Genomic DNA, 10,119 nt, shown 5'->3' on the forward strand with positions numbered 1-10,119 from the left:
CGAAAACCTGAAAAAAAGAAATTTATTTGACGTAGATGTAAAAATAAATGATAAAGTATTTTTAACAGACAATATATCAAGTGCAAGAAATCTGATATTTCACATTTTATTTTGTGCGGTCTTTTAAAGCGAAAAATAATCCAGTTAATAACAAAAACAGGATTACCGTTTTTACTCCGGTATCGCTCCTTTTGGAGATCATACGATTCCCTTAGTTTTTGTTTGTTACCTCGTTTGTGTCTTTGAGATTTGAATATTAGTAAACTACTGTCGCCATTTACAGAGCGACATAATGCAAAACATTAACGGTATCAGTTTTACTGCACCAGATGCACATTTCGACAATTAATGTATCTTCAAGGAAGAACCTATCGTTATTAAGGGTAGAAGAAAGACAACTCTGATTTTAAAAAAAAAGTCCAATCAGCCAAGACTTATGCACTTTGTGTTCGTACAATTCAATTAGTCAAAAACAAATTGTTTTTCCTCAGCCTTCTCTTTTTTGTTATGTTGAAAAAAGGACGCAACATAGTTTTATATACGTATGAGTATACGTGTAATGCATCTGAAAATGTAGTATATATATTTTTAAAAATTGCATAGTTTTGATGAACTATGTCAAAGGTACGTATGAAAAAACATATTTTAAAAAACCTCTTATTGTATAAAACTATCCTATGTCGTATATGCATTTTTTTCTTGCTCTTAAACGTTTCATTCAGCAATCCAAAAGTAATTTGAACGGCGCTTACTTTTATCATTCAGGTGTTCATGACTTTTATCATTTTCAAATACATTACCATGGACATGTTATATTAGATGAATCGTAAGCAAAAGCAAAATCATTCATTGGTTTTGGCGGGATGTGTTGTTATTTTAGATAACTTATTATAAGTTCCTAACGTTGCAGCGTCTGTACGCATCCCTGACTTTTAAATGTATATGTTTGAGTGTTTCCGATGAAGGACAATCTGGAAAAGAGCTTCAAACGCACGAAATTTATATGGTGTTTATTTTATATACATGTGAACTACATATTGTTTTTTTTTTGTATGTCCACTGCTTAGAATTAACAAAGTATGAATACATTCTTGAGTTTACTTAATGAATTATGCAAGTATATAAGCTTGGAGCTTAGCTTGTGACTCCCTAATATAAAAAACTCAGATGTTTTTTGTCTATTTTGATAATCTCTTTTGATTTATTTTTTTTTTTGGGGGGGGGGGGGGGTCCTTAATGTTTTGCTGAAACGTATTAGACATAGGAACACAGCCTCCGCACTTAAATTGTACACTCATATGACATGTGGTATTATTTCCAATTAAAAATCAATTGACTCATAATCAGTCTTTTCTAATGTCAACTTTTCAAATTCAATTACCTTATTAAATATTGATATACAATTACTTACTATTGACATTAATCCCATGACATTTCCATCATTGTATCGCTAAAACAGTTTTGAGAAGAAGAAAATCCTAACAAACACGAGAAAAAATAGTTATTTTAAAAACACGTATTTCCTCACTGGAAGAGGTTTTGTTGCCGATTGTCTCAACGTCAAACTTTGGAAACATTTTCAATAAGAAACTGGTAAAGATCGGACTCCAAGAATCGTGGATATGAATCTTTTGCCATTAGAGCTTGAATCTTATGTTGAGGAGCATCAAATGTATCCCGGGAAAGACTTTCTAAATTTTCGATGGTCTCTGTTTTAGTGTCAGCGTCTAAATTTACCTATAAAATCAGACAATGTGTTAGTTTGTTTTCTTATTTCTCATGATAAAAGAATTATCAATATCTTGACATTTTATAAGATCACGGCGTTAGCAGTCATTAAAGATAAAACAATGGTAAAATTATTTTCTAAAAAAGAAAAAAAGAAATGTAATATGATTAAATGGAAGCGATTGGTATATGTCAATAAAAAAAACCAATGAAACAGAATACATAAGGTCCCTCAAATTTATTATTGTTTTTTTCTTATCAATTAATTATCAATTTTACCATAAAACATATAAATCCCCCTTTTTCAATATGTCACTCAGTACTTTAAAAGAAATTATCATTTTCCATACTGAAATTGCACTAAAACTGCGGATTGAAAGCTGTGATAACGTTTCATTCACAATTTTTAGAATTAAGAAATACTGGCGTAGAGATATGACGATAACACATCATATTTCAAATGTGTGTGCCTATCCAATAATATTAAACACCGTGAGTAACCATTTGAACTAACTTTATTAGAACTATTTTCATGATGAAGGTAAATCCAAAAAGTGCCACGGACGCATTAAACTTACAAAGTGTTATTTTCATTACCTTAGGTAAAGTTGATCTTATGTATATTTGGTGTTTATTTTGTGGCCCCTTTTGGTCATATATCTCCTCGTGCATTGAGGTACTATATGTCCTCCGCTTTCAAAGTTTTGGGTATGAGCGTTACAGATGAAGGTAAATCCAGAAAAGCGTTTCGAAAGCACCAATTTATACAAAGTTAATTTCATATTTAACTGGGATGATACCGCTGCCAATAGACTGTTAGTCACCAGAGGGTGTCTTCATCTCAGTAGTCAGTTTTTCGGCACTGACATGAGTTAGAACACATATTTCAAAAATATCCCTTTGATGAATTAAGAAATTATTACGAAACTAAGGTTTCGATTACTTCAGGCACAGTTGAAATTTTTATTGACTTTCAATGAATTATGCTTTTCTCTTCATGTAACTTTCGGTCATATATCTCCTAACATTTGTACGTTTTCATACATCCCTGTCTCTCATATGTACATGTTTTAGAGTTTCTTTTTAAGATGAATCCAGAAAAGCACTTTGGATAAAATTGAGAATGGAAATGGGGAATATGTCAAAGAGACAACAACCCGACCAAAGAGCAGATAACAGCAGAAGGCCACTAATGGGTCTTCAACGCAGCGAGAAAATCCCGCACCCGGAGGTGGTCCTCAGCTGGCCTCTAAATAAAATTGTGTACTGGTTGAGTGAAAATGGACGTCACACTAACCTCCAAAACATATAAAGGAACTAAAATTAAAAAAACATACAAGACTAACAAAGGCCAGAGGCTCCTGACTTGGGACAGGCGCAAAGCATGTTTTGTGAGATCTCAACCCTCCCCCTATACCTCTAGCCAATGTAGAATAAAGAAACACATAGCAATACGCACAGTAAAACTCAGTTTAAAAGAAGTCAAGTCCGATGTCAGGATAGGTAACAAAAGAAACTAAGCAAAACTGACATGCCAGCTCCAGACCTCAATTAAACTGATTGAAAGATTATGTCTTCATCATAGGAAAATCAGGTACAATCCCTCTCGTTAGGGGTTTAGTATCATACCATCATAAAATATATGAGAAGAACATAACCCGTATCATGCCAACAACTGGTTTTAGAATAAATGTGTATTTCCGATGCAAAGACCCTATGAGTGAATCAATATCAATACCAAAATATGCAATTCATAATGACCTGACAACAGTATCGTAACTATATCCCATCCGAATAAGTCTGTTTAAAGGTTTGGTTAGCTTTTGAGGTGAATGCCGACATTTTTGTGCTTTGTAAAGAATATTACCATAGAATATTGGATGTGAAATACCTGAACGTATAAGATGTCTGCATGTTGATTTATATTTACGAATGATGTCCTTGTACCGATGATAAAATTTAGTAAATTTTTTGACTAGTTTGTGATATCAAAAACCCTGGTGTAATAATACATGTATGAAACTTATAAAGTGTTATTTTTCATTTACCTCTTTTGGTGCTTTCGAGACAACAAATTCATTGTAAATCTTTTGAGCCATTATTGGCATGCTAGATTCGTTACATGTTCGAAATTCTTCACAGGCAATCCAAAACTCTAAATTCTCCTCGCTAAACTCGGACCGAAGAAACAATAGAAACAACTCTACACCATCTGAAAGATATTTAAGAATCATATCAACAAAATGCAAAAAAAATGTTCAGTATGATATTTATGCATTTGAGTAACATGTAGAAAAATATCAAAAGCATATGGAAACATCAAAACGAAACAATAAAAATTAAATACAAATATCGACCTATCGTTAAAGTCACTTATGCCTGACTGAAAAGACTTTGATGAGTTCTATGAAACAGCAGTAAAAGTGATTTTACATATGACACCAGAAATTGTAAATAATTTAATTTTGAATTAGGACATATCAAACATATCAAATGAAACATTAATTCAGACACAAACAGATGAGTAAAATTCCATTCGACTTTCAGACGTAATAAACATTGAACAAAAACATGCACTTGCGTTCAATAAAACCTATGTGAAGCGATTTCAAAACGATTACAATAAATCCGATTACTGTGGTTGTGGCAACGATATTGTCACCCCTTCGAAAATTTTACTGACGCCATCACGAGTTGGTTGATCGTTATGGAATATCTTTTTCACAGATGACGACGGATATGTTTCAATTGTCGTAACCACTATCCCGTCTTGTTATCCTCGAATATGAGCTACCGGATTAGACTTATCACCGGGTTTGTAGTTAAATTAGCAACACAACGGGTGCCACATGTGGAACAGGATCACTTTATCCTTCCGGGGCACCTGTGGTCATTCCCAACACCTGTGGTCATTTTAGTGGGGTTCGTGTTGCTATATCTCTCGTTTTTTCGTGTTTTGATTTGTATACTGGTTTCGTCTTTGTGGTCATTCGGTTTTTGCCATGGCAATGTTAGTTGGTTTTCGACTTATCCCTTTGGTATTTTTCGCCTCTTTTTTTTAAATTTTATTTGTTTTTTTTTGGGGGGGGAGGGGGGGTTAATGTCTATTTAGACTTAGTTTTCCCAATGTTATGATACTCAAAAAAGGTATTTGATACATTTAATAACTACGTTTTTGGTAAGTCTCATCTACGACCTGAAGGTCTTTAACGACCATAGTTAGAAAGACGACTTTGCTATTTGAAAATTTAAAGGGATTAAACATGTAATAACGCTTCTTAAATGATGTTTCACCACTATTTGTAGACAACAGAAATGATAAAAATTTGAACCGTATCTTATAATTATTAGTATTTGAGGTTTAAAACGAACATTACCATTCATTAACAGAAAATGATTGTGTAAGACGAGACAGTCTTCGTGAAGGCACACCATTAGATGAGATATCTTCAAATGAACTCATCCTATAGAGGCTTAACATAATGTACACCAGACGCGCGTTTACAAAAGACTTATTAGTGACGCTCGAATTAAAAAAAAGTTTAAAAGGTCCAAATAAAGTACAAAATTGAGGAGCATTGAGAGTTCAAAATTTCAAAAAGGTTTTGCCACATACAGCTAAGGTAATCTATTCCTGGGGTAGAAAATCCTTCGTATTTCGAAAATTCAAAGTTTTCTCATCCATTAGTTTACGATTATGACCATAAAAGATATGTTTAAGTAATGACTAAAAATAATACAAAAAAGGGACAACAGGGATTACCAAAATTGGACGTTCAACAGACTAAACCAACCAACAACATTTGCCTCTTCAGTAAGAAAAAAACAAGACATACAATAAATGACAAACAACAACGAACTACACATGATTCATATTGTCTGACTGGGAATAGACACAGATTTTGTGATAGGATTAAAGCAGTTTTGCGTGTGCAAACACCTCTCAATTTGTCTTTTAGGCCAAATGTCATTTAAGTAAAACACACAACTAAAAACCTGCGCAATGCAGCTACTGACATACTGACCACTTAATTGAACAACGGAACAAAATACGGCACATACATTAAAAAACAAGGTGGACGTGTGCTCTTTACTATAAAAAACCAGCTAAGGTAGTTACAGCTTTTAGTTTGAATTAGCCGTTCAAGAAAACAAAATGTGCGTTTTTCATCGCATTTAGGTCAATATAATTAAACTGAGTGAGATAATTTCAAAACAATTCACTAATATTTCACAAGTTATCGCCTTTGCAGGTGTAGCAGGACATGTATATCTCTGGACAAATGATAAACTCCACCATTTTTGAAATTCGAAAAACCCATGTTTTAGCTTTCCCTTTAATCTGTGGTTGTTAAACGTTTACTAAACAAGTCATCTCTAGTTTAATCCTCTTTGTCTGATTATAATAGATCGACCTCCATTAGTTGTATATTTCCCAGTGTATATACGCCCATTTCGTTTTCTCCCCATTCTATGTATAAACATACACAAATGACTAAAAATGTATTAATGAACGAAACGTAAAAATTTTACCATGGATTTATCTATTACTCTAGTCCTTTTTGCAAAACCTTTCTGAATTTTAGGCTCTCAATGCTCTTTACCTTAATACTTTATTTGGCCTTTTATCTTTTTTTAATTCGAGCGTCACTGTTGAGTCTTTTGAAGACGAAACGCGCATCTGGCGTACAAAATATATGCCAGGTATCTTTGATGTGTTTTTGTTTGCATAAACATATCCTCAGGTATGTATATACTTTTACATCTGTATACCCTCATCAGAGCTACAAGGGTTACCTCTCTCGTATCTTTTATGTGAAGATCAATATGGGATAGATCATCATGCAAATAATCGGTTTGCAATAAAAGCCCTTAAAGCAGATTCTGTTTCTTAACAATGACGAGTACAAATTAATTTCTATGCTTTTCTAAGCTTTTCTTACTTTTGTCCCGTAGAAGATCATCTAATGATTTACTCCACTGTAATGCTTGGTCATGTGTCGTTGTGTTAAAGAAGGGAAATGAGCTCTCGTGATCCACTACAGAATCAGTGTTTTGTCTACGCAGAAATTGAAATTTCTTTTTCATATTCTTCGCCCTGTAAGAAGCAATTTTCATACTTTTCAAAGCAGAATTCTTGTATAATAAATTCGATTTATTTACACTTAAAACATTATTGCCTAGCTATATATAGGTTAATTATTACTTTTTAACAAATATATGTCATCTTACATATGCGTGCAAATCTTTCTGCACGATTGACGCCATGAGTCATAATTGACACTATATTATACAATTGGAATATTGGCGCACCGAAGAACCTTGGCCTGTACCACGTACTAAGGACTTTGACAATTACACAACAAACATAATAATGGTATTTGGCATTTTCAACCTGAAGTGTGACAACAATTGCTCTCATTAGGACCGTTTAAAAAAAATCCCAAAAGAAGACCGTAAATGTATACTAGTATATGGACATTATAAGTTATAGATTATGAGATTTGTTATTCACTATTTTAAATGGTACCGTGTTGTCACAACAGAAATGAAACTGATTTAACTACTTACAAATTACTAGATTTGGATTTTGCCTGAACGTTTTCTGCTAATGCTGACTCGGCTGAACAGGTCTTGTGAAACCGTCTTGCTTTATCGTCGTCATCATGGCTACCAAAAAGCCTTTGATAAAGGAATAAGTCCAAAGCACGATTTTCCATCTACAATAAAACAAATAAAGTATTTTATTAATTAAATTCTCTGTTAATGGACTTAATATGATGAAAACTGCCTATGCAATATAAAAGTGTCAACTCGGCCAATACAGAATAACTCGGCCATTATTGATTTTTTTCTGTATTGGCCGAGTTCTGATCCGGCCAATACAGGATATCGGAACGTCTCTAGTTTTTAGATCGAAAGTCATGATAAACACAAACTTAAAGTAAACAGTCGTTAGGAAGACGCAGTTTTCATTTACTCACCATAAACATGCCGAAACGTTCAGGGTGGCATATATGTCAGGCCAAAGACGGTCACATTCATTTAAAAACCATTTTGTAAGCAGACAATTGAATTATTTCAGGTTTAGGCATCGAGTAGTTTATCACAAAGTTCTTTTCTTGTCGACCTCAGGTACAACCGATTTACTGTTTAATTCCGCTTCTCATATTTTGTTAACACTGTCATTTATTTTTCAACCCGAACCAGGCATATGCATTGTGGAAGGGTGACCTGTAATTGTTCAAATCTTCGGTAAGTTGCCTTATGGATAGTTTTATCATTTTCAATCATATTCAACTCCTACATTTTTTTTTAAATAATTTGTTTCTACATTACACATGCAATGGCAGTACCTTTCCAATTACTATTTATGTGTTGCGTCTAAATATGAACTGTAACACTTTATAGTGACTGGTAAGGGTAGACAAATTCATCAGATAAGAAAATGTAGAAGACAGCACCAGATCATTTGATATTGCAACTTATAAACATGATAAATGGGAACTCAGATTCGGATAGTTCCACTTCAATGTAAAAAATGTTTATCTCTTGTGGTATATAAAACAATGTTAACACTGTAGTTAATTAATAAAGGTAACATTACGTGTATTTCTGTATTGGCCTTGCTATTGATCCTTGGCCAGCTGTATTGGCCTTCGGCTTCGCCTCAGGCCAATACAGCAAGCCTCGGACCAATAACAAGGCCAATACAGAAATACTCACGTAATAATACCATAGCATTGGATAGTTGTAAGAGGTCGATTATGTACATATCTAAACCAGATTTCAATACAATATACGTTTACTTGCAGACAACGATACCATTAATGACTTCAGTCCATAAGAAATATACCTTTGATTTGAGTTATCTGGAATAACCTTCTACAGGTACTCTCGATACAAACACATGTTAGACAGCAATAATATAGTTTTCTTAACTAGCTGTTTCTGTATTGGTCCCGAGACTCGATAGAATTGATGAACAATACAACTGAACGAATACCGATACCAGGACCAAAACAGAAACAGCCAGATTATAACACTCTTATTAAATGATTCTAATTCTTCGACAAACTAAGAAACTAACCGTGAAGCATATTCAGGAAATTATGTTTGAACTTATCTCCTCCCAGCAACGATGCTTTCTTGTCAATATTAATGAGATTTCTGATTTTTCGTCCAGATACTTAATCTATACTAATGCAATTTTATTTTATCTAGCAAAGAAATAATAGCTCGGAAGAAAAATCAGTATAAACCATTCTTATTCTTAAAAATCGACTTCGGTCTGGTGATTGATCGACGGAAATGAAAGAGAGTGATATTAATTATTTTTTTTTACTTTGAAAGGCTATGTAATATCGTTACAAAACATGGAACATACTTCAAACTATTTTATTTTACTTTTAGTTACAAAATATGATAACAATGTATCGTATGCATCAAAATACCGTCCACAGTTATATAAGGCTTAAGGTTATCAATCAAAATTACAACCGGAAGTGAAAATTCTGTAGTAGCCCTAAGACTTTCCCTGTATTGGACGGGGTTTAAAAGCTGATACAGTATTCATATCAACAGGGCGTCGTCAACACTATTGCCCATCCTAATTTAACCATATAAGTAATGATTTTATGATATCCTGTGATTTGAATTGTTTTGGAGCATCAAAACTTAGACATTTCTTCGCAAATCGAAAAGAATACTAATTTTAAATGAAACAAATATCAGGTTACTTTTGGGACTTAGATTGATAAATCGCACTTAAATTTTATTTTCCGGCTAGCGATATTACACTTACCGTGTCTTTTGATTTGCCATTTTTGGTATCTAAAAATAATGCATGTGATGGGATTTCATTTTCACAGCATGCGCTCTGACTCCTCCGTAAAGGTCGGGTGATTATCCGTTTTAGTTTTTGTCTTTTAGACTCTTTATCTTTCTTTGTTGAAAAGAATAAATCTGACTGTTCATCAGGGTCTGAAGCGTCGTCAATCTTTTGTAAGGTGGACATCCTTATTTCTGATGATTGATCATGGTCTGAAGCGTCTAGAGAGGATTCGCAAGTAAATGATACCTGAGAACGTCGTAAGCTTGATTGCGATCTTGATGACGTGCTATCAAATGAAAAATCCGTCATTTCCGGTGTTTGCAATTGGTCGAAAGATAGGTCAATTGATTCTTCAAAACATACTGAACCATTTTTCCCCTGATATTTTGTTCGTTCTAATATTCTTCTTTTCCAATTCTTTTTTGCCGACTTTTTATCTTTTGAAGGCTCTGGTGAAATGGAACATTTGTCTTTCATATCTGTTGATAATGCAGTTGGAGATGGCGTTAACTTTCGTTCAGGGGAATCACGCTGAATATCTAAAGATTCAGATTTTC

At 33.6% G+C, this 10,119-nt stretch overlaps 1 protein-coding gene across 1 annotated transcript; it reads right to left on the reverse strand.

Annotated features, from left to right (window-relative positions):
• Positions 1–1,560: 1,560 nt before the first annotated feature.
• On the reverse strand, positions 1,561–9,745 carry LOC127728979 (regulator of G-protein signaling 4-like). The gene is made up of 5 exons (XM_052236557.1): positions 9,533–9,745; positions 7,307–7,448; positions 6,672–6,767; positions 3,777–3,940; positions 1,561–1,737 (listed from the first exon to the last, which is right to left on the reverse strand). Exons 1-5 carry the CDS (start codon positions 9,743–9,745, stop codon positions 1,561–1,563), a joined length of 792 nt encoding a protein of 263 aa, XP_052092517.1.
• Positions 9,746–10,119: the final 374 nt, after the last annotated feature.

The sequence above is a fragment of the Mytilus californianus genome, unplaced genomic scaffold, assembly GCF_021869535.1.
Source record: "Mytilus californianus isolate M0D057914Y unplaced genomic scaffold, xbMytCali1.0.p SCAF_2, whole genome shotgun sequence".
NCBI classification, from domain to species: domain Eukaryota; kingdom Metazoa; phylum Mollusca; class Bivalvia; order Mytilida; family Mytilidae; genus Mytilus; species Mytilus californianus.